The 24817-nt window shown below is 60.4% G+C and overlaps 1 protein-coding gene across 4 annotated transcripts in view; it reads right to left on the bottom strand.

The window, feature by feature from the left end:
* Positions 1–24817, bottom strand: part of SLC38A10 (solute carrier family 38 member 10) — a 40347-nt gene that overhangs the window by 4743 nt on the left and 10787 nt on the right. For 3 of the 4 annotated variants that reach the window (XM_045984021.1, XM_045984019.1, XM_045984022.1), the window contains 8 exons: positions 21991–22093; positions 21053–21235; positions 17922–18033; positions 16937–17043; positions 7296–7467; positions 1555–1722; positions 817–1272; positions 90–203 (listed from right to left, as the gene is read on the bottom strand). In XM_045984021.1, coding sequence (XP_045839977.1) covers positions 90–203; positions 817–1272; positions 1555–1722; positions 7296–7467; positions 16937–17043; positions 17922–18033; positions 21053–21235; positions 21991–22093 — 1415 coding nt within the window. The remainder of the gene's footprint in view (positions 1–89; positions 204–816; positions 1273–1554; positions 1723–7295; positions 7468–16936; positions 17044–17921; positions 18034–21052; positions 21236–21990; positions 22094–24817) is intronic. The other variant, XM_045984020.1, reaches the window with a different exon arrangement.

Here is a 24817-nt window from a genome sequence, read left to right on the forward strand (position 1 = left end):
CCTCCCCCAGTCACCGCCGTGGGTCTGGAAGGAAGGGGCAGAGGGCTCCGGGCCCCGGGAAGGATGCAGCAAGAACGCGAAGGCCTTACCCTCCAGCTTGCTGCCGGCCTGGCCCTCCGCATCCCTCTGCTCCCGCGGCTCTGCTTGCTCTGCTTGCGGCCCCGCCTCGGGGGCCAGCTTCACCGGCGGGGCGGCCTTCCCACCTGCACACACAGAGAGGCGGGAGGCTTGCAGAGCTCAGGAGGAAGCGGTGGGTGGGGCAGGTGGGGGCAGAAGGCGGGAGAGGGACCCGAGGGGGGAGAGGCTTCCGAAAACTACCCTCCGCGTCACCCCTCCCTCCGTGGGCACTTTGTATCTGCCCTGACGACTGCCGGTCAAGTACTGAAAACACATTGAACGACCTCCCGGGCTCCTGGCAGCGAGCCCGTGTTAACCACCTTCGCCAATTAACAGGCGAGAGCCGGCCCGGCCGCACCGCACGGCCCTGAACGGCGCGGTACCTGTCAAGCATCCCCCGCAAGGGCCCAGACGCACGGACAGCGCGCCGCCTGACACTCAGAGGTCCAGCAAGCAACTGCGTGACAGATACCCCGGGAGCTGTCACATCACCAGACTCTGGGCTTCCCCAGCAGCCGCGGAAGGGGCCGCTGCTCTCACGCGTCCGCGTGCTGACCTGGGGAGCCGAGTGGGAGTGCGGGCAGGAGGAGGCTAACGAGTCCTCCCCCAAGCCCGCCACCGCCCGGCCTCTCCTGGGCCCCTTATCGGAGGATCCTCGTAGGGAGAGCAGTTTGCCAAGACAGTGCAGATGACACCCACCGGGCTCACTCTTGTCCGCCAGCTTGCCCACGGCGCCTGCGGCCCGGCCGGGCAGTGGGACCCCGCCAGCTCTCTCCACCGCACCAGCTGCTGGGGCGTCCTGCCCCTCGGGTGGCACCGCCTGGGGCCCTGGCTGCAGACCCCCGTCGCCTGGCCCCTGATCCTCCTTCACGGGCTCGATGGCTGGCTGACCATTTCCTTCCGGAACCTTCCAGGGATCGTCAGGGAGACCCCCTGCTTTCTCTAAGACCCGGTCCTGTCTGGGTCTCTCTCTCTCCGAACCCGGCAGAGGCAGTACCATCTGAGCCTTGACCCCTGGAGCCTTCTCCTCCACGTGCTCAGACGGCCGCGCATTCTCTGCTGGCTCTTCTCGGTCTTCACCTTCGTCCACCACCACCTTGTCATGAGGGACAGGGGGCTCGTGGCGGTGGGCCTCGCCCATTGGTACTGCCACACCTGGAGGGAGACACACATGTCGCGGAGCAAGCAGGTTAGGGTGGCCCGGCTCTCCCAGGGCCTAACAGGATGACACAGGCTGGCCAGCGCCACCTCCCACAGACCAGACTCCTGCCTGAGCACGGACGCTACTCAGAGACAGTTACGACAGGGGCAGCTGCGAGCCAGAGGGCGGGGGTGGGGCCCCCATCTGAGTCCCATCGGAGTCACAGAAGGCAGGAGGCAGAAAGCACCAGAACTCAGGCAGGCCCCTCCCCGGCCCGCCTGCCGCCCGCCGCCCACCTTGGCCAGGCCGGTCCAGCTGCGCCTCCTCCTGCTTCTCCTTGGCCCCTTCCCTCGGGGGCACGTTCACGGGGCCCTTAATCTGGGCCTGCTCCATCTCCTCTTTCTCATCGGGCAGCTTCGGCTTATCTCGGCCGTCCGCGGCCGCACCCACGACGGGCTTCGGGCCTGCAGGCAGAGCACTGCTCACTGTGCAGCTTCCACACCGACACGCAGCCCCCCCCGGCCAGGGACTGGGCGCTTGTCCCTAGATTGTAATCACGTTCCCTACTCGGATGGCAGAGCCTAAGCGGTTATTTTCCCCTGCTCAATCACTAGCAGCTAAGTAGCACAGAAAGCTGTCATTTTTCATGTGTATTCGTAACAAAAATAGTCAAAACGCAATTTACACCTAACTGGGTGCAAAAGAGCACGGCGCCGCGGATACCGGCTGTCACCACCAGAGGGCAGCACGAGCCCGCGGGCTGAGGCCCGACCGGGTGGCAACCTGGGGCAGGCACCTGCCCAGGGTTCCCCCTTCTCTGGGACCACCAGCCTGCCACACCTCAAGCCCCCTCCCCCGCTCCAGGCCGGTATGGGGGGTGGCGCTGGGAGGTGCTGGGGGAGGGAACGCCGCTGGGAACGCGGACGGGTGATGCTGTGAGCCTCTTCCTGCCAATAGCGAAGACGGGCAGCAGCGAAGACGGCCACGCGCAGAGCCTGTGAACGACGCCTCCCCCGCCCCCAGCGCCACGCCTGTCCACACCTGTCCCCACACAGCCGTCCTCGGCAACATCTCACCCGCACGGCAACCGGGGACCCCGCAGGACCGAAACAGAGCCTGTTAGGAAGCGGTCGCCATTAAAAAATGGGCAAATGGGGCAAAAGCTAAACATCCTGGGAAAAGAAACTTTAAAAGTCCATCATTTTGCCCTAGAGGTTCGAAGCACACTCTTGCTCCCCATCACAGGGCACGAGCTGCCAAGAGAAGGGCTGACTACTGTCCTCCGTGGGCGGCAGGGCTGCTGGCCAGAGGTGAGGCTGGGGCGGGGGGAGGGGGGTGTCGTGGTGTCCTGTTCCGACAGGGCCCTGCTGGTCCCAAAGGAGAGGAAATAATTATGCAGGTCGACTGGATCTGTGAGCCTGGGGCGGTGCCCTCACTCAAGTGGGCGCCAGGTGGCAGCTGGGGGACAGCGCCCTCACCAGACCAGCACAGGGACAGGGCCCTGCCAGGTGGCGGGCTCAGAGGCAGACTCTGGACTCTACAGTTGAACCAAGGGGCTGGTAACAGTAAGCGGGTGAGCCTGGCTCAAGCGGATGAAAACACCCTGGTCTCTGTCACACAATGCACCCCTTCCCAGAGGCCCTGTGCTCAGACAGGAGTCACCATAAATCAAGGCATCTATCTCGCGGATCACAAAGTTAAGAAAAACGGTTGTTAGGGGCGCTTGGGTAGCCCAGTGAGTTAAGCGTCTGCCTGTGGCTCGGGTCATGGTCCCAGGGTCCTAGGATCGAGTCCCGGCTCCCTGCTCAGCAGGGAATCTGCTTCTCCCTCTGCCTGCTCCTCTCCCTGCTCCTGCTCTCTCTCTGATGAACAAACAAAATCTTTTTAAAAAGAAAGAAAAAGGGCCGGAAAAGAAAGGAAAAACACAAGAAAAGAAAAGAAGCTGCTAAGCTATCAGAAGACCAAGTCACCTACGTGTGGCCCTGTCTCAGCAGGGACCGAGGCAAGTCCCCCGTGAGAGCAAGGGCGGCCTGATGGGCTGGTCTGAGGGGACCCCCGTATGGGCGGCAGGACGGCGGGGACCCGGGGCAGCAAGGAGTCTCCCGCCAGGGCCCTCGGACAGAGCTGCGGGGGCACCCGGCTTCACAGCAAGGCCAAGGCGCCTTGGGGCTCCCGCACCCCCAGCCGCTGGCACCCGGCCTCCAGCCTCCAGCATCTCGGTCCACAGCAATGACCAGCACACCCTGGGCAGGAACTGGGCTCTCGGCCACAGACAGCTGGTGATGCCTCCCGGCGTAGCGAACCAAACGCAACCCCCAGAACGAGCGACCGAGGAGCCGACCACACCCAGCGGGCAGCTAGGGCCGCGCTAGGAAGCGGATGGGCACCTGGGAGTCCCCAGAAGTCAGCAGCCACCTCGCTCACCGTCAGGGTCATCGCCGGGCCCCAGCAACCTCAGATGACCCAGGAAAGACCCAGGACGGTCCTGGGTCCATGCCGCATTCTGCCAGGCGGCGGGAGACCCTGCCTGGGGCGGATCTGGCTTTCAGAGGAAGCAGGCCGCATGGTGACAGGGACCTACTCACCCCCGACGCAGCGAGAGGCTGGAAGCACCCTGAGACAGGCCGATGGACAGGTCCCCACCAGGCTCTCCTTCCAGGGCCCGGTGTGGGGATCAAGTCTGCGATTCCAGGTCCACAGGACGGACCCTGTGCTCTGGGCTGTCTTTGGAATCGGGGATGCGGCGGCGGGGGTCGGGGGGTCACAACCCCTACACCAAGGACGTCTGCGCTCGAGCACCTGGGCCAGAGGTGCCTGCTGTGGGCGGCCGGCATCGAGCAGCCTCTCTCCGGGGACCCAGGGCTCAGTTAAGTCAGCAAGCACCAAAACAAAGGGACCGCTCCCATCACACCTGAGCCCACTGATGGATCCGTGCCACCTAGAGAAACCCCAACTCAGGAGACACGCGGGACCTCAGGGCCATGCACTTGTAAGGCAAGAGCCGAGAGCCAGGCCCAGCACTTAGACTTTCCTGACCCTCAAGGTGGCCCTGAGAGTGGGTCGGGGAGTGCTGACTCCTGAAGCCCGCTCTGCTGGCCGTGGCTGGCATGGGCAGGCTCGACCGCTGTATCCTCGCATCTTTCCAAGCGTGCGGGAGTCACCATGGCTCCCCGGACCCGAGCGTCCCAGCCAAGGGGCCGCAGTGGCCGAGCCTCACTCCTCACGGTGCCCTAGAAACGGCAGGGCTCCCCACGGGCAGTGAGCAGAGGCAGGCAAGCCGCTCCCCGAGGGCCTCCGAGGGCAGGTCGGGGTCACTCAGGGCTGCACACGTGAGACAGCGGCCTCCCCGCCCCAGGCTGCAGTGCGGCTGAGCTGACAAAGTCACCTGGGAGGGCCCGAGCAACACGCAGCGGGGTCCGGGGCCCCAGCACAGAGGCCAGTGAAAGCCCCTGTCAGCAGAGACTGGGAGGGCGGTGGTGGCACCGAGCTGCCTCAGCTGAGCAGAGAGAGCAGAGCACGCCGGGCCCCTGGCCCTCGCACACAGCCTGGCACCTGTTGCAGAGTGCGCACACGATCCCGCCCGTGTGCAGGGGTGAGTCCTCGGGAGAGCGAGCACAGGGCAGGGGAGCCTTCGGAGAGCTCTCACACAGGCCTGTGGCCACCCTCTGCCCCCTGCACCTACTGTCACAGCCAAGCTGTGGGCCCCAGCCTTTAGCCTGCGCCGGCCTGACACCCAGAGCCCCCATCCCGGTCCTCTGCCGTTTCTCCCCACAGAGCAGAACCCGCACCCCTGCGGGGTGGCCATGGGGGAGCGCACGCACCAGGGGACGCTCTGACACCACGACACGGGGTGAGGACATGGGGTGCGGACGCTGGGGGAAAGGAGGAGAGGGGATGGGGCCGCGTTCAGAGGAGGGAGCCAAGCATGTTCTAGAACCCGACCTGACCCACCAGGCCCTGTGGGGTGCTCTCAGATAGGACAGAAATGGTCTAATTAGCCTTTTTAACAGAGAATTGCCTCCCAGGGCCCAGCAACCTCTTTCCTCCACACTTGCCGCTGCTCCCCGCCCCAGCGAGCACGTGTCCCGCGCGCCACTCTCCAAGAGTGCCGGGCCACGGGTCCCAGTCCCACATGTCCCCAGCAGGGCAGGACGGCCACCGTCTGCCCCGGGGCCGGCTCGGGGCTCTGAGGAAACGCGCACCGCTCTGGCCTCTGCACCACCAGAGAGACCCGTAAAACCCCACCCCGGGCTGACGGGCCGAGGTCTGACAGGCCCCACGGCGCAGGCCCTGCAGCCCAGCTCTGCTTCGAGGCAACCCATCAATTAGGGGGACGCCAGGGGCGAGAAAAACGGAGAACGCGCTAAAAACAAATGGCATGTGGTTCTGAGGGAGCCATGTGTTTTGTTATGGGCTCGTGGAAGCAATGGAAACCAGATGTGGCCGCGGCGGGCTCCAGGTGAGCTCGCGGCCTGGCTCTGGACCCGCTGCAGCTGCTGGCCCAGGCCGCGGACCGCGGGTGCATAGTGCCGGGGGAGCGGAGGGGCAGCCCGGGGGGGGGGGCGGGGGGGACGGACGGGCAGCCCGGAGCCAACCAGTGCCAGGAAATCCACGGCCGGCCGAGCCAGGATCAGCGGCACCTGAGTCCACCTCGGCCACAGCCATCCATGAAGCACACAAGGCCAAGACGCCCGCCAGTGAGGGACCCAGCAGGGGCAGGGGCAGGCCACCCGTGTCCCTCTCCAAGGGGACTTCTCCATCCTAACTGCCAAAACCATGCAACATGGCATGGGACACTCAGGTGGCTTCTGACCACTCTGATCTATTTCTCTGGGGAGCCCTGCCATTCCCTGGGACCCTCTCCGCAGGGACCCCAAAAGGGGAATCTTTCTGCCAGCCCGTCCTCCCAAGAAGACAAAAGAGAGCACGGCCTGCTCCGCCGAGCCCCAGGAGAGGCTGTGGCCCCCAGGGGAGGCTGTGGGGGGCATGGACACCAGCTAGGGGCTTTCTAGCCCGGGGACAGAGACAGCAACAAATGTAAGGGCCACGGGCCTTCCACTGCTGGCAGGCCCGGGTGCCAAGGACCTAGAGCAAGTTCAACTCTCTTGCCAGGCTTTTGGGACGTTTTGTCAATCATGGTAGGCGGGGAGACCGGGCTCCTATTAGGGCAGGAACTCCTTAGCCATCACCATCAAAAGGCACCCAAAACCCACGGGCAAACAGCACTGCTCCCCCCAGGGGCCTCTCCCAGAAGGGAAGGCCCGGTGGCAGCCGGGCAGAGCGCAATCCACCGTGGGGGTCTATTTGCGGGGGAGGGGATCAGACACGCAGGGACACACCGTGAGTGTGAATGCCTAAAACCCAACCGTCGTCAGAGCAGAAGCCCCCAGAATGAAGCACACCCCTCCCCCCAGTACCCAAGCCTGATGCTACTCAGAGCTGCTGAGGGGTGAGGCGTGGGGAAACCCTCCCTGCACCCTCCCATCTCTGCCCGGGACAGCCGAGGCGCCAAGAAAACTCCTCTCCCAACCGACTCGAGACACAACGGAGCCCCTTCTGCAGCCCAGAAAGCCACGCTCAGAAGCCACCCCGCACCCCGACGAGCACGGCCACGGGCGGGCCATGGAGCCACATGGCAGCAGGCCTTCTGAGCTGGCCTACAGCTGTAGAAGGCCGCGTGGGCCTCCCCTCCCCACGGGCCAGTGGGCCAGCAGCAAGAGGGGGACATTGAACAAAGCCACGGGGCGTCGCTGACCTTGTCCCGGCGAAACCCGGCTTGAATCCTCGTCCCCAAACCAGAGCAAGCAAACGTGACAACACGCCCACGCGGGCTTACCTGGCGGTGCGCCGAGCGGCGGGCTCTGAGCTCTCCGTCCTGCTGTCCCGCATAGGCGGGCGGCCGCTCCCGGCCCTACTCCACCAGCCAAACAGGCCGGGGGTGGGCGGGACAGCCGGGAAGTGCCGCTGCCGCGCCGTGACCCTGAGGCGGCGCTGCAGGGGCGCCCGGGAAAGCCGCGGGGCCGGGCCGTGTGCATACCTGGACGCTGCGTACCTGGGAGCCGCGCCGCCGCTGCCTTTACGATGCCCTCGGCCTCTTCGAGCCGGCCGGCCGGGGCTTCCTCGGCTAAGTCCACCGGGGCGTCCTCGCTCACGGACAGGGTAGTGTGTGTGCCGACCACCAGGACGCCCAGGCCGACCCAGAACACCAGCTGGACAAGACAAAGATCCAAGGGTCAAAGGGGTCGGGCAGTCCCTGCAGCCCTGCCCGGAGCAGGGGAGGAAGGGGCCGGAGGGCGCGGCACACAGCAGGGGGCTGGGGTTCTGCTGGCCTGCCTGCCTCCATGCCGGCCGCCGGGAGATGGGGGTCCCTAACTAGCCAACGTGGCCGAATCAACAGCCCGACCTGCCAGAGCCAGGCGGGCCCCAGAGGAAGGGGCAGGCTCTCTGCAGAGAGCGGACCCCCGTGCCCACCGGCCAGGCCTCCTGGAGAGCAGGGGCTGGGACCTGCCTGCTCCTGTGGCTGCTGAGGTCGGGCTTCCTGATGGCTCCACCCGGAAGAGGAAGAATCTCAGGGCAGTGCCCTCCCCTCAGGGGGCACTTTGGCCTCCCGCGTCTCACCCAATAGCTGTGCAGTGGGCCCAGGGTGCGGTCGGTCTGCCTCCCGGGTCGCCCGCGCGGGTCATGCCTGGAGCCACCCGCACAGATGGGGAGGCGGCTCCCCACCCCCCCGGAGCAGTGGGTGCCCAGTGGGGCTGCCCAGTGAGTTGGGCTGCCCGTGCGCTGCCTGCCGAGGGTCCTCGTCCCTGAGCCCATCCCTCCCCTGAGGGAGCCGGGCAGGTCACAAACACAGCCCTCAGAGATTTGGGAGGACCAAGCCTGCCCTGTGTGACGCCACCCCCTCCTGGCAGGGCCTCAGTGAAGACACACACACGCTGGTCTGAGGCGCGTGGTTATCTCTGCGGCTATTTCTGCCCCGCCTGCGCCCGGCCTGCCAGGCTGTCCCCAGGGAGCAGGGACGCCTGGTCCTATGGAGTCTGCAGGACATCCTCCTGCCAAGCCACCTGCCCCAAGAGCCAGGGAGACCCTGCCCGCTCACCCCATGCCGTCTCAGAGCCAGGATTCAAACCTATTTCACAAAGTCACGCTGACTTTAAAATGGACCAGTTCAAAAAAACCAGTGAGCCATCCCTGGGTCAAACCAGCTGGAGAAGGGGCGCTCCTCAGAGGAACAGCCTCCACTCACTAAGGCGGGCGAGGCTGGGGGACAAAGCCTCCAGGACACGTCTGTTTCTGCGCAGCCGCTCCGCAAACACTGCGCTGCCCCGGTGCTCACAGAGGCCAAGGACAGGCCGTTCTCCTGAGGCCAGCCACACATCAGGGAGGCCCTGGGGTGCCCCCCCAGCCTGCCACGGCTGGTGCACCAGGGCTACCCAAGGCTCGCAGCGAGATCTGGGAAGCCAAAGCAGCATCTGCAGACCCCACAACGCGCAGCATGGGGTCGAGAGCTCCTGACCATGACCGTGACCATGACCGTGCCCCCCTAGTTTTTTCCTACAAGCTTGAGCACGCTCAGCGTTAGCGCAGGACATCTTCCCTGGAAGGGAAGATTCGTGGGGCAATGATTGTGTCCAGAAGTGACCGAGGTCGTTTTAAAAGTTAAAAGAAAAGGACGCTTCAAATCCCCTGCATTTCATACTTCCTAACCAACAGCAGAAATGACCTTGCTGAGAAGCGACAACAAGAGTTGTTCTTCGAACTCGCAGCCCACGGCACCAACAGGACAATGACCTGGAGTGGGTAAGAGCCCCCGGCGCGAGTCACTCTGCGGCTCCAGCGGCCGCTCGGGCAGGAGACCTCTCAAGCGCAGCCCGAGGCCGGTGCCCACCTGGGGCCACCCCAACAGTACGGGGACACAAAGCAGGAGGCGTCCCACCCCGTGGGTCACTACACTATTCTCCTACCACACTGCTGAGCGTCCCCGTGGGAGACCGGAACGGCAACATTTCACCCAGACTCGGAATTATTTCCTTTAACCCTGGGCTTCCTGGGCTTCTTGGGCTAAAAACAAAACATCACACACAGAATAAAAAACATTAACTCCTGCAATACTGGAAGCCAGCGAGCTTCCTGAAAAAGACCAAGAGCACATTAACATAAGGCTGATTTAGAAAGAAGGGCCTGCATGGAGCCTGGAAATTCCAGAAAAGAAAGCAGTTCTACTAGGCCCCCCCCACACCTGCCCTTGCCACCTGCCCGGACCTCCCGTGCCCCCTCTTGTGGCGTGGGTCCTCCAGCTCCAACCTGCTCCCACACCCGGCGCGGCAGCCTCCTTGCCCCCTTTGCTGAGACCCCACTCGTCTCCCAACACACCGGGCTCACCAGGCTGCTCTGGGTTCTGCAAGGCACCCACCAGCTGACCACGGGCCAGAGCATGGGCAGCCTGCAGGCCCGGCAGAGCCTCGGGAACCGGTCACTCACCCCAGCTCGCCACCCTCATCTCTCCTCTGAAGAAACACCACGGGCCCATGAAACCCCCAGGCAGGGAAGCCAAAGCCAGCCCGGCTGGAGGACAGCCGTGAGATCAATGCCACGCAGACTGTCAGCTGGGACACAGTGGGCTACAGTCCATGGGCAATGGCTCATGCAGCGGCCAGGCTGCCATCTCCCGGCAAGCACGGGGTGGAAGCGAGTCAGCCAGAGCCAGGCCAGGGGAGAGGGCACAGGCGCCGTCCAGTCCCCAGGGGCAGCTGTAGCAGCTACACGCTGACCACGGGCACAGACCTGAGTTCTACGAGGCCCCAGGATCTCATGACCGGCGAGAGCTCCCAGGGTCCCCCTCCGCCACTGAAGTGTGGGAGGCTGGCTGCGGAATGTGTGCCAAAAGGAATGATCACAGGTTCTCTGAAGCCCTGAATAAGGGATGCTGCCCCTGGAAAAGGGGCCGAGTTCTGTGCAATCTGGGCCAGCCACGGATGGACGACTGGGAGCTCCCTTGGAGCCTGCCTGGGGTGCAGGGGTGCTGTGGCCTCAGGATGGGGGCAGGGAGTCAGCTGGGCCTGGAGCTCAACCTCACCTCCAGCACCTCAAGCCCAACCCCTTCTGGGTCCAGCCCCACGTGAGTCCAACAGGACAAGGGTGGAGAGCGTGTCCGGTGTGCCAACCTTGACTCCACAGTCCCCCAGCAGGGCCACCAGGAGGAGAGACACAGCACACGCCGAGGGCTTAGCCCAAGCTTGGCAAAAGCCGGGGCCTGGCCTGGGGGCCACAAGTACCATGGTGTCCCAGAGAACCCCTCAAGCCATGACCTGCATGTACCTGCAGATCTGCTGAGGTTCACAACTCGAAAACAAAAGCACCCACGGGGCGAGGAAGCGCTCACGCTCACTTCTTACACGGGAGCCCGTCTGAACGCCGCACAGGTTCAAATTCAGCACCTCTTGATGAAACACACCTGGAGGCAGGGGCTCTGGCCGCCGAGCAACCACATGCCCCGATTTGGGTCTCCAGGTCAGGGTGCACCCCACCCGTAGCCCCCAGATCCCAACTGGAAGGCCTTGGGCGCCGGGCTCTGGTGGAGGTCAGATGGCGACCGGGGTGCGGCTCACTGTCTCCAAGTCTCGGTCTCATGTGCTCACCTTCCGGGAGCGCAGCACCGGCCTGTGACCTGGGCAGTCCCCGCTCTCTCCTTGGGGCCTCGCCGGCAGCTCCTGCTCCCCCTGCTGGCTTCCAGGCCGGGGCAGGTCAACTCCCAACACCTCCATCCAGGTCCAGACTGGAGAGACGCTCCAATTTCTCAGATTCTCGAGGTAAAGAATGAACTCATGACAGCAGAGAAAGTTCTTTTCTGATTCACTAAGGGCACACTGGGTGTCACAGGCCTCACTCCACCTACGAGGGCGCTTCTCAGGACATTCCTCCTTTTGAGACTTCCTGCTGCCCAGTCCTGACACGTCCATCACCCACGCACCCTGTCCAGCTCCTCTCTAGGCCTGTGTCCAGTGAGCCCTCCGGCGAGCCGGGGAGAGCGGACCCTGGGCCTGGCACCGGGTCCACATTTTCCGTGGGAACAGCAGCCAGAGCTCTCGGGACAGAAGGGAGAAAGGAGCCAAGCAGGTGCCCTCCTGCGTGCTCTGCACGCACCAAACTCTAGCCACATTGCTCGGTTTTTCCCTTGGAAGATTCATTTCCCTCAAAACGCTAAAGCTTCCAACGTGCCAGTAAGACACAGCAGCACACACGAACAGACGCCAGTCAGATGGCCCGTCCCAAAACTGACGTATGAGACACAAGTCATCAGAGCACTGAGTCGGAGGGACAAACTTTACCATCTTCACAAATGGTTAATGTGATTCAATGTGCTTTTTGGATTTCAAAACCCTAGCAAAGGAGGCACAGACGGACACTTGTCTGACACAGTTCCACGGTGTTCACGTACGCCGTGTGGAGGCGGGTAGGCGTGCATGTTCGTTCCCGTACGCGCAGCCACGGCCACACCAGGCTCAACAGTTCGACACCAGGGGCTCTCGCCGCTGAGTCCGGAGCTGGCCCCGAGGCCAGATGAGCAGGACACACAGATCAGGAAAGAGAAGCCCTAACACCTGGGAGGGAGGAGGTGGGATAGTCCAGAGGCGCTGTCGGACTGCAAGAAGGTGGGAGGGCAAAGAGCTAATCCGTGAAAGGGGCAGGGGAGAAGCTGGCGGAGGAGGAGCCTCGGAGATCTCCGAGGTGGCGGTGGGGCCGGTGGGGCCGACTCGCGGTCTGGGTGATGCGGGCCGGGCCGGACCCCAACCCCTGCAACCGCTCGGAAGACGCAAGGTACGCACGCAGGTTCGCCAGAGCGCAGAGGGAACGACACCGTCCAAATTAATCTACAGCTTCGAAGAATTCTTTTGAGACCAAAGAAACAACAAGCTGGACTTAGTTTTGGAAAGAGGCAGATCGGCTAACTCCAACACGCCTCTGGAGAATGGACAGGCGACATATCCAGAAATGTCGTAAGTAAAAGCGAGGAAGAGGGATCAGAATTAAAATGTCTCCCAAGCCGGGCACCCGGCTGGCTCAGTAAGTGTGCCACTCCTGACTGCAGGGTGGTGGGCTCTAGCCGCCCCCCACCCCCGATGTGGGGATTACTAAAAATAAATCAATAAACTTAAAAAAAAAAAAAGTTGGATCCAAATTTTAAAGAGTTTCCACAGCGATGCATCACAGAGGGGGGCACTACCATGGCCACCGTGGCAAGCAGCACGGACGGCGGCACATTCGAACGCAAGTCCCAAACCAGGCCCAAGTCCACACGACGTCTAGTACGAGAGCAGGAACACCGCCCAGCAGCGACCGGGCCCCAGGGGCCGCCATCTACGGAGCCTGCGTGGGTTCTTACCCTGAAATAAAACACAGATGATCAAGGATTTACATGAAAAACAATGAAGTCATGAAAGCCCTGGAACTGAAGAAAGAATTTTTAAAAATCTTATTGAAGAGGAAGGGCCTTTCTAACCATGACTTTTTCCCCCTGAAAGAGTCCAAGGGACTGAAACTCTGGGACTTGACAGACAGAAAAACCTTTGCAATCTGGTGGCAGCGGCGGGTCAGTTTCCTCGTGCCATCAGGAGTCTCCCAAACTCACTAAAATCGCCCAACTGGCAGACAACCTTGGCCACCCAGACCGCAGGTGAGACCTCGGAGCACGGAGGTAAGCACGGAGGCCCCGCGAGGTCAGGCTCCTCCTGCTCTGCGGTGCTGAGCACCAGGCAAGAGAGCAGCAGCCTGGAGCTTGCGACGCTCAGGCAGGAGTTAGGGGTTAGAGGGGAGGGGGAGGGGGCTCTCGAGCAGCTGGAACTTGGGCAGCCACCATCCTCATAGAAGGGCACCCACATTCTGCATGCAATTCTCCCTAAGGTACATGCCAACTATGCAGAAAGGTGCCCAGAGCAGCTGCCCGAGACAATAGAAGCTAAGCAGAGAATTTACCAACATGAGGGCAAGGGCGTTTAGCTGAGACCCTGGAAGGGCTGTGACCTAGGAGTGAGGCAAACCAGGAACAGCCTCCCCTTAACTGAACACAGGCCTTCCGCCATCCTCTGTCTGCTGGAAGACAGCATCATCTAGAACCTCTACCATTTCTCAAACACAATGGCCACCAACTACCAAGCATGCCAGAAGACAGGACCAAGTGACAGAAAACCAAGAGGCTGCAAAGGCTCGATAAAAAGAAATGTTGGCAAATTTAAAACAATAATAACATCTCGCAATGTTTAAAACATACATAAAATTAAAATACACAGAAACAATGGCACCACAGGCCAGAGGAGGGTAAATGCTTGCCTTGTCTGTGAATTGGTAAAACCAACTCATAGTCAACTCTAATAAACCAAGGATCCATACTAAGCTGCTCTGTATGACCGTTAGAACAGAAATGTGTACCTCCAGCTAAAAGACAAATAAAACATGAATACTTAAAGTGTTTGATTAATCCAAGTCAGCAAGAAAGAGACAAACAAAAAAGAACAGATGGAACAAGTAAAAACAGAGTAAGATGGAAGCTTTAATCCCCCCAAAATCAGTAATTACATTCACTATAAAGAGTCTTAAATACTCCTATTAACAAATTGGATAAAAACAAAACAAAACAAAAGCCAACCGTATGCCGTTATCTGAGATACACCATAAATATAAAGGAATAGAAAGATCATAAAAGACAAAAAACTTGTCCGTGTAAATATAAATCCAAAGCAAAGCTGGGTTAGTCACACTAGATCAGGCAAGGCCACTTTAAGGACAGAAGCATTTCAAAGATAAACGGAGACATTTCACAAGAAAAAGGGTCAGCTTAACAAGATGTAAGTGACCTGAAACTGTATGCTCCTAATAACACAGCTTCAAGATAAAAAGCAAAAACTGATATAACTAAAAGGAGAAATAAACAAATCCACAATTACAGTGAACACGTTATATCTTCCCCACAACTGATAAACAAAGATTAAAGAAACAGCAAGAACACGTGAAATCTGACCATCGCAGTGAGTACAGCTGACCTAACCACACAGCTACACGCAGCCCATGGCAGCCGTCGGAGCAAACCATACGCTGGGCTGCAAGCAAGTCTCCAAAACGTCAAAGGACTGAAATTCAAATTCCTCAGTGTGTTCTCCAAGCACAATGGGGTTGCGCTAGAGAGCAGTACAAGAGATCATGAGGAAATCCCCCAGAGGGCAAAAGAAGACACAAGGAAAACTGGGAAATGCTGTGACACGAAGGGTCGGGTCAGCCCTCTGGTCCGTGGTCAGGCACGACCCCGTCAAAGTCCAACACGGCTGTGCAGGAGGAGGCCGGCAGGCGGACTCAGCTGCAGAGGCTAAAGGCCAGTGACGGAAAGACCCTGGGAAGAAGAATGAAGGTCGAGGGCACCTGCCGCCCACCGTGAAGACTGTAAAGCCACAGCGCTCAGAGCAGGGATATGAGGACAAGGACAGACCGACAGACCAGCAACAGAGGTGTCCACAGCACTCCCGCGGGGAAACGGGACTCAGGACAGCCGTGACACCACAGTGCCGGGGAAAGGGGATGCGATCAGCGAAGGGCCTTCACCCCACCTCCCCACCCGACGGAGCTCACATCTGAATGCGGACAAGAAAACAAACAGCTTCTAGAATGTGACCTACAAGCCTATCTGCAGGGCCTTGTAATGGGCGGCACATAAAAGGCACCCGGCCAAAGAGAAAGGGGACAAACGGAACTACACCAGTATGAAGAACACCGGGGCACCTGGTGGCACAGTCGGCAGGGCGTCCGACGCTTGATTTCGGCTCAGGCCATGATCTGAGGGTGGCGAGATCAAGCTCCAGGTCGGGCTCCGAGCTCAGCACGGAGTCTGCTTGAGATTCTCCCTCCCTCCCCCTCTGCCCCTCACTCCTGCACACACTTGCATGTGTGCGCTCTCTAAAAGAAATCAATCTTGAAAAAATAAAATAGGGGCGCCTGGGTGGCTCAGTGCGTTAAGCCTTTGCCTTCGGCTCAGGTCATGATCCCAGGGTCCTGGGATCGAGTCCCACGTGGGGCTCTCTGCTCAGGGGGAGCCTGCTTCCTCCTCTCTCTCTGCCTGCCTCTGCCTACTTGTGATCTCTCTGTCAAAGCAATAAATAAAATCTTTTTTTAATTAAATAAATAAATAAAATAAATTAAGAAAACAAAATGAAGAACACGTGTTGGTGAAAAGGTATTGCAGAGAGCACGAAGAGGCAGCCAAGAGAGAACACTTGCAATGTGTATTTCTGAAAAAAGACTTAGAAGCTTCAAAAATGTCCACAAATCATTCAGAAGAAGACCATCCCGCTGACAAACAGGGCAAGACATGCGAGAGGCTCACACGGCTGATGAGCCCATGATGAAATGCTCAACATCTTCGGTCATCTGAGAACTGCAAATTAAGACCCAGAAGGAGCTCCTGCTCGCCCCTCAGAAGGGCCAGCACGTGCGAGGCGGGCAGCAGGGCTAGTGCGGCTGGAACTCCAACGCGAGGCCGGAGGCCCACTGGGAAGAGCTTGGAAAAATCTGCTGAAGCCGGACAGACCCCTAAGCCCAGGATCCGGTACACCCGCCTCGGGGAGTGACCCACACGCCGAACGCACGTCCCGGACAAGCGGCACGGAGAGCCCCACTGTGTGCTCCGGGGGACCCGCGGGGAGCCCCGCAGCAGGAAGAACGGGCAGGCTGCGGCCCTCACGGCTGACCTCAGATGGGACGCCTGAGTGAGGAAGCCAGACACACACAGCACGTACTGTGAGACTCCAAGGACAAGCAGAATTTTCCCAAACGTTAGAAGACAGAGGAGCAGTAACCTTTGGAGGGGAAAGACCGTGAGACACCCCGGGGAAGCTTTGGGTGCTGGAATGTTCTAAACCTTCCCTGGACGGTGGCCCCATGGCTGGGCTCACTTGGCCAGCGGTCCTCACGCTGTATGGGGAATCGGATGCTCTGCCGTATGCTCGCTCTGCGGCACTCCTGAAACCATTACCGGAACATCCCAAAAAGAAAAAGCTCCGTAAGTCCATAGAAGGTGAGCAAAACGCGCGGATGGCTCCCAGGAAGAGAAATGCAGTAGCTCGTAAACACACGAGAAGATGCTCGACGCCCCTGCAGACCGCTGACGGGGAAAGAGGCCTGGGCTCGGCCGGGCAGGGACGGCACTGACCTCTGCACGGGCTGTGTAAAAGCCTCCCGCGCCCACGTGCTCATTCCCTCGGACACGGGGATTCCTTCTCCAGAAAGCTTCCCACAGACACGTTCCCACACGCATCCCAACACTCACGTACTGGAGAACCAGCACAGTTTGCTCTGCGACACCAGGGCGACAGGCCCCGAGTGAGACAGTGCGGGAGAGGACCGGGGAGGGGCCCCAAGCGTGCAACACACATGCACGGACAATCCTGTCGCCGCACACGCGCTTGGGGAAAGCGGTTCAGTCTTCAACGCTCAGGCGAAGTAAGAAGGTCTCATACACACACACACGCACGCACATACATGCACCCTGGGCCCCTGGGAACCTCCATACGTATAGAGGCAGCGGCTTGGCCTGGCCCTGCGTCTCCCAGATCTTCCGAACCAGGGCCTCTTACACCAAGAAACTCTCATCTGAGAACGTGGCCCACAGCAGTCCCAGGTGGGCTGAGCGGCGCTCACCTGGGAGGACAGGGTGTTCTTGTGGATCTTCGTATAGATCAGAGCCGGGCAGACAAAGCAGATGAGACTTCCCATCATCGCGCCCGTGAGGCCCAGGATCGTCTCCACTGGGGACGAGAAAGACGGGAGGGGTGAGCACCAGGGGCTCCGGCAAGCACCGAGCGCAGGCTTTCGGCAAGCACAGGCAGGCACGCCAGCCCTGCCTCCGGGCCTGGGGACGTGCCTCTGTGAGTCCAGCCTGTGCGCCCACGGGCACATGATGGGCATCCTGGCTGCTACCGCAGGCGACGGGGAGCGATCCGCAGCCCCGTGAGAACCAGAGGCCCCATCTTCCCTGCCAGGAGTCCCAAGCCAGCTCCCTACTCCCTGCACCTCAGTTCCTGGCCCATGAAATGGGGGTAACGTGGCTCCCTCCCTTGCTTGCGTGAACCTCGGTGAGCACGGGGAGCAGGTGTCCTCCCGCGGGGCCCAGCATAGGGCGAGGCCTACAACACCATACTGGCTGCTCTCAGAGCCTCTGGGCGCCCAGCAGGGGCTTCTCGGATGGCTCGTCTTAAATCGCCAACCTCCCCAGCATGTCTGGCAGCGCAAATCTCACTCAGGCCCTTCCCTGTCCCTTGGTGAAGTGTCATCAAAACCAGGAATCAACCAACAGCAGCCCCACCAATTCCACCGACCAGGCTGGTGTCCTTGTGTGTCACTCCCGCCTGGGGTCACTGGCTCAGGCTTCCACACGCCCACGGCTCCCTGAGGCTACTACGGTGGCCGGCGCCTTTCCCGGGGGGCCAAAGGAAAGATTCACAGACGGCCTCTACATGTTTTTAGGGGACTAGAGAGGGTGGTGTGAGACTCTGGGTGTCGGCTGAACACAGAGACTCCAGGCAGCGTCAGCCCTGGGGTCCCTCCATGTCACAGCAAGCATGGAGGACAGGGGAGAGGACAGAGCCGGCAGGAAACCAGTCCCCGGGGCAGTCCTCCCACTTACCATTGGGGATCATGATTCCACCCGCCATGGTTCCAAACACGACTGAGAAGGTGAGTGCTTTGAACCGCAGGGGTGGCATGTAGCCTCCAGCAGCAAAGGTCCCATCTTTTTGCTGGGTGAGAGGAAACAAAAACAGAAAGGCTTTGAAATGACTGATCGCCTCTCCGCCCTCTAGCAAGGATGCCCCTAAAGGGCCCTGCCGGTGGCCCAGGTCGGTGTGCGTGGGAGGCCAGCAGGTGACTCCAGACACGGTATGACTTGGCTGAGCAGTGTTCCCGCGAGACCGGGACCCAACCGGTAACCCACCCCGGTTACCTCCGGGCCGGGAAGGCCCAGGCTGCTCCTCACGTCAGGCATGGAACAGAACAGAAGGGACAGTTTACAACTTTGTTTCGAAATGTTAGCAGCAGGACCTTCCATTTTCCACTGGAGCAGTGCACAAGCCAGATTAAAAATGGGACCACCAGAAGCCAGAGGGAGCTCCACCGAGCCAGGCTGACGGTTTCCGGGTACAGCAGAACCCCTGGGGGCACACTCCCGTGCACGCCCTCATTTCCAGGTGCTTCGGAGAAGAAGGAAAGAGGACAGGACGCGGCAAGAGCAGACCCGAAGCTGCTCCTCCTCCAGGGCCCATTCACCAGAACCACCTTCCGGCCAGGTAGCCGGAGTGAAGCTTCTAGAGCAGTCCTGGGCACACAGGAAGGGCTGACCACGGTTCCTATTCCTGGGCCGGGCAACACCACTCCAGGCGAGCCTCAGAACCTTCCGTAACCAGAATTTCAAATCACCCCATTTCCACAATACACCTTCAATGAAGGTGGCTTTCTTAGGATGGACTGGGGGCGCTGCAGCCCAAATTTCTGATCGACCTTAGGCCGACAGCTTGCATTGGGTCCGGCGAGGAGGGGTGTTGGGACTACACTCTTTGACCCAAGAACTCCTGCCTAGAAGTCTACCCGATACTCCAGAGGAGAGGGAGAAGGGGAAGCGGCTCAGGAGAGAGCCGCCCGTGGGAGGTCAAGCGGGAAGGACCCGCCGCGGCAGAGCCTCCCACAAAAGCTGGAGGAGCCAGAGCGCTGCGGCATCGCGGGTTTCCATGGAGACGCCCAGGGAAGGCAGGAGACTCAGCGAAAGGACTCCACAGAGACGCGCACAAACGCCACGTCAGCTGTGGGAGGACGGAGGGACGGAGGTGGATTTTCTTCCCTGATTTAACATCGCCTCTACTGCCACTGTGGACTGTTTCTTAAACGATAAAAACCAGATACAGAAACACAAATGCGGTTCACACACAGAGCACGCGTGCGCATCAGAGGAGGAAAGCCGGAGGCCAGCAGCTCACAGTGCGGGGGCGGCGGGCGGGGGGAGACAAGATTTGTCCCCGCCGCTGCCCCCGAGGGACCAGGCACTAAACCGTGCCGCGCCTGGCACCCAGGTACCTGCCCAGCTGCCTCGGGAATGAGGGCTCGGACTGGATGGGGAAGGACGGCCAGTCCTTCAGGCCTTGGCTCTGCCACGAGGGGCTGTCTCGATGCACAATCAACAGGAAGCTGCCTTGAGCACAGGACAACCCCGTGGACAGCCAGCCCAGTTCTAGCTGCTCCAAAGGCCCAGGGGCCCACCTTCCCCAGTGTGGCTACTGGACGCACTGTCTCCTGGAGTTCTGGGACCCCCCCACCCCCTCACGCCCCACCCCCCACCCTGTGGCCTAAGCAGTTCTACGTGTGTGGCCACCAGGAGTCCCGGCTGACCGCAGACCACACTCAAGGACCTCCGCCCAGAGACACAAGACACCGCCATGGAGAAAAACTGTGGGCGGGTCCGTGGGCTCCCAAGGTAGGCGCGGCTTCACCCCACGTCTTGGGGCACGAGTTACACACGGACCTTCTGTTTTCAACTTGGCAACAGCAAGAGAGCCAAGAGAAACTCTTAGTTCCAACCCACACCTCTGAAAACGTCTCATTAAGGACTCAGTGGTTCGTGCCCGCACACGCGGAACTGAAGAGAACTCAGCCTCTCGCATCGTCTCTGATCCAAGCTGTTAAAATGTCCAGTTACATAAACGTAAAAGAAAAGTACGCTGACCCCCGCGCCCAGATGTCAGTGCCTGCCTGCGAAGCCGGCTCTTCGGCGCTCCCAGCCACCCCTCACCCCTTGGGGTTTCCGCTCCATCATTTTCCGGGGGTGGCAGCCGGGGGGCTGGGGAGTCAGGGCTCCACGCCTCCCGTGTGGACAGACCCCTGTGTGCTCTGGTACGTTCTCTTTTCTCCAAAGTTGGTTTTTAAAAAATCTCTAAGGGCGCCTGGGTGGCTCAGTGGGTTAAGCCTCTGCCTTCGGCTCGGGTCATGGTCTCAGGGTCCTGGGATCGAGCCCCGCATCGGGCTCTCTGCTCAGTGGGGAGCCTGCTTCCCCCTTTCTCTCTGCCTGCCTCTCTGCCTACTTGTGATCTCTCTGTCAAATAAATTAATTAATTTTTTTTTAAAAACCCTGTTAGAAGATTTCACTTTGGGGCACATGGGTGACTCAGTAAGCCTCTGCCTTCAGCTCAGGTCATGATCCCAGGTTACTGGGATTGAGCCCCGCATGGGGCTCCTTGCTCGGCAGGAAGTCTGCTTCTCCCTCTCCCACTCCCCCTGCTTGTATTCCCTCTCTCGTTTTGTCTCTCTGACAGATAAATAAATAAAATATTTTTAAAACATTTAAAAAATAAAAGATTTCACTTGAACTGAAGCTTTTCCATTTTTAAGTAGAAAAAGCTCTCCCGGGGCGCCTGGGTGGCTCAGTGGGTTAAGCCGCTGCCTTCGGCTCAGGTCATGATCTCAGGGTCCTGGGATCAAGCCCCGCATCGGGCTCTCTGCTTAGCGGGAAGCCTGCTTCCTCCTCTCTCTCTCTGCCTGCCTCTCTGCCTACTTGTGATCTCTCTCTGTGTGTCAAATAAATAAATAAAATCTTTAAAAAAAAAAAAAGGGGGAAAACCTATAAAAAAAAAAACAAAAAAAAAGAAAAAGCTCTCCCTGCCGCAGTCCAGAGAGCTGGAGAACGGGCCCAAGCCAACAAAGCAGACACAGCGGAGGTCAGCAGGGCAGCATTTTGCTGATGGAGGGTCGCCTAAAGGGCCACGAGAGCCTTACCTGCTGCTCGAAAAGCAGCGTGTTCAAGGCCTGTCGACACGGCAGGATCATCATGGGGAAGCCCACGGCCACGGACATCATGAAGCCCACTCGCATCATCTCCGTCACCAGGTTGGAGGGAAAGTGCATCAGAACGTTGCCCGCGGTGGCCTCGGTGAAGCTCACATAGCCGAAGCAGCCGACCTGGGGGAGGGTGACAGCGGGAGGCGCACAGTCATGGAGACAGCCCTGAGCAGCGTCCACAGGACCACACCGCCCATGGTGGCCCATAGCCCGCGTGCCCACAGCCGGAAGGCCCGGATGTTGGGAGGCTCCAGTACAGCAGGCCCCAGGGCAGCGAGCTACCGTGTGGAAAGGAAGCCTCAGGGTTCCCGGCAAGCCCCGCAGGGCGGCTGATCTTCCCGGGGGGTAAGAGCCAAAGCCGGGCACCGCGGGGCAAACCGCACCCACTGTGGACGGCCACACCCATGGACGGCCACACCCGTGGACAACAACAAGCGTGGACCCACTGGGGAAGCTAACAAGAACACGGGTGCTCTGCGGCTCAGGGCCACGGGCTAGAGTGCGTACTGCTCATAGGACAAACGGCAACATGGGGATCCGAAGAAAAATCTGCCAAAATCGAAGCTTATTTTTCTCCTCTGCTTTTTTATATTTATATCCCCGTTTCTGTAAACAGACGTGCCTCTTTCCAGAGCCGATAAGCAAAGGTCTCGGAGAAGGCGTCAGGAGAGACTCCCCGCCAGCGTGATGAGGGACCCGGGATGGGAGAGATACGGGTGCCGCCCAGGGCAGAGCGTGTTTGTATTTGCACACGGCCCTGGAGCGGCACCGAGGGGCGGGTCTGCCCCCGTGGCCACCGGCTCCCCGACAGGCAAGGAGCAAAGGGCAGGCCTGCAGGGGGGTCGAGAGGAGGGGACAGCTGAAGGGGCTCCTACCGTGACGTAGAAGGCGGTGACCACGTTGAGGGAGCAGGCGAATATGGAGCTCATGGTTTTCACCGACGGCTCATCCAGGCTGTCGTAGGTGGGCAGAACCTGACTGTATAAACCCCAACGACTTCACCAAGCAGACTCCAGAGGAAGACATGCCCTCTGCCTGCCCTTGTCCCCAGGTCCCCAGTCCCCCCCCCCCGAAATCTCCAGCACCGTCCTTCCAACCACACCCGCCGCCACGGTAACTCTAGGCCGCAGCTGAGGTTCAGACGGCGGGGTGGCCCGGAGCACCTGCAACGAGCTATCTGTAAACGCTGCAGAAGTCCCACAGAATGAAAGGCCGTCTGTCCCGCAGAAGCAGGAGCGTGACCACCGCACGGAGGGCCAGGCGGCACTGAAGCCCCGTGCTTACGGGGGGCAGGTAGCAGTGCAGAGCGCCGCCATCAAAAGAACAGAAAGTTAAACAAACAAGCAGGGCCGGGCCACCTGCCCTCGCCTCAGCGCTGCCGATCGGAGCCCACAGGGACAGAGGCAGCTTTTGTCCCACGCACGGCCCAGGGCCAGCAGCGCGGTGCTGCTGGGCGGTGGGGGGGACACGGCCGTCGGGCCCTCTGCAAACAGCGGACAGTCCCTGCGGGGAGCGGTGGGGAGGGCCAGGAAAAGGGGTGGGCAGCGGAGGTCTATGTGCAGACCTGGGAAGGAAAGCCGGACTCGGGGGTGTCCAAACAGAAGGCGGCCTCTCTCCCGCCCGGGTACTGTACGTCCCAGCGGCTGAGGGAGAGAGCGCCACGGCCTGCGGTCATGCATGCGGAATGCCAGCTGGCAGGGAGGCGCCACGATGCAGAAAACGGTTGCCAATAAATGGACAAGCACAGCAGTGAGTGGAGCCAAACCCCGAAACCACCTTCGAGAAGTTAAGAGACGTCACTGCAAAGCAAACAGGAACTGGTGGGAAGAACCGGCCAGCAGGAGCTCGGGCACACCGTCCCGCTGGGGCACCCACAGTGGGCAGGGGTCGCCCAGGAAAGCTGCCCTCCCCTCGGCCCAGCTGGGGGGCGCCAGGGAGCACCGGCCCATGCAGCCCAAGCCGGTGGCAGAGGGCCCACAGGGGACACGGCACCAACATCTCAGTGCCAGACAGCTCCTCGGGCTGAGCCAGGGTCCATGCCAGCGAGTGACAACTCGGGGGAGCAGAGTCAGACCCCAGGACGGGGACTTCCCCCCACCCCCGGCCCCCAGCACACACCACGAGCTGCAGGTACCGTGGGGAGTGGGTCGTGCCCCGCGTTGGCGCATGAACAAGTGCGAAAAGGCCCCCCCCAAACCTGCCCGTGGCCCTGGAACCAGCTGCTGGGAGCCACAGACGTCCGTGACGACCCACCTCGGCACTCCACGGAGCGTACCCGGACCGCCCACCTTGCCAAGTGGCCTCCAAGACTCGCTTTACCCAAGTCAGAAAGAGCTTCCCACATGCAGCCCCCAAAGCATAGACCCAGGCCTTCGTGCAGACCAGGTCCCTCTGTGCCGGCCCTCCCCAGGCTGCTTCTCTGGGCCACGGGGCCTCGTGGTTCTGGACTCGTTTACTAGGAAGTAAGACCAGACAGGGCCAGACGGCAAGAGCAAAGCAGCGGCCTGGCCCACCCCCGCGGAAAGGACACCAGTCATTCAGGCCGTCACCCGGCAGGCCCATCTCTCATGCACTCTCGTGCAGAGATGCAGCGGGAGGGGAGCGCTTGGTCTCCGCCCTTGGCAAATGCCTATGCGTTTAAGGGGAGGTCCCCAAACCAGTCATTCCAAGCTCTGCAGACGTCCATGCCAGCCGCTCACTGGAGAGAACATGGGTGCTCTCCGTAGGGCCGGTGCTCCCTTCGAGCAGGACAACCTTCCAGAACCTACCATCTGTCCTAGGACCCAAACCCAACAGAGGTGGGCTGGCTACTCTGCAGCTGCCACCAAGAAGCCCAACCACTGGCTTCTGTTCTAAAAAGCAAACTCACAAAAGGACAACTGGTAACAAGGTATGCCGTGAGAGAGGGGGACTTCTGTCACCGAGTATAATGGGGACATTAAACAGCAAGAGTAGAGCGTGTTCTGGTGGAACCCAAGCTGCCAAGAGAGACAGTAAGTGGGAAATGACGATTTGGATCTCGCATGTGGGTGTAAACACAGCAGCAGGAGCAAATTTCATCTGCCACATTAGTTTACGATTGGCACAATACAAGCCCACTGGAGCGCCGGGGGGGCTGGCAGGAGCGGGGCCCCCCGTGTACCGATGGTCTTTTCCCGTCCGTGCCGGATTTACGCCTCTCTTTTGAGCGGGTTACCGTTCCGACCGGGCATGAATCACTGGCTCTTGTCACTCGGTGGCGAAGGTAATGCTGCTGGAATTATGGAAACAGCCTGATCTGCGTTCCCAGAGCTCTGCGTGCCAGAGAGAACGCGCACTCGCGCACGCGCACACGCCTCCGAAGGCGCCCCGGCGGCAGTCGGAAGTCAATGTTTGTGCAATTTCCTTTTAAATATTCTCACACGAACAGCTCAGTTCTGGCAAAATGCTTGGGACTGTGTGAATCAGATGGTTTTGGGCTGTTCTGTGTTCCCCACAGCCAACTCTTCTGGGGGGAGGGGGCGAACTGGGCACTGTCCCCAGTCCCGCCGGCAGCACATCTCGGGAAAAAAGTCGAGTTCTCTCTCGATAAAAATACACACAGCTCTCTCCCTCAGCTCGGAGGGGGAGCAAGTCACAACGGAACGAGGCATCACACGACGGTGGCCCGCGTCGCCAATTCCAGACAAGAGAGGACGCCCATCTCCCCGCGACCTCCTGCCC

This window comes from Meles meles, chromosome 18, assembly GCF_922984935.1.
Source record: "Meles meles chromosome 18, mMelMel3.1 paternal haplotype, whole genome shotgun sequence".
Lineage (NCBI taxonomy): Eukaryota > Metazoa > Chordata > Mammalia > Carnivora > Mustelidae > Meles > Meles meles.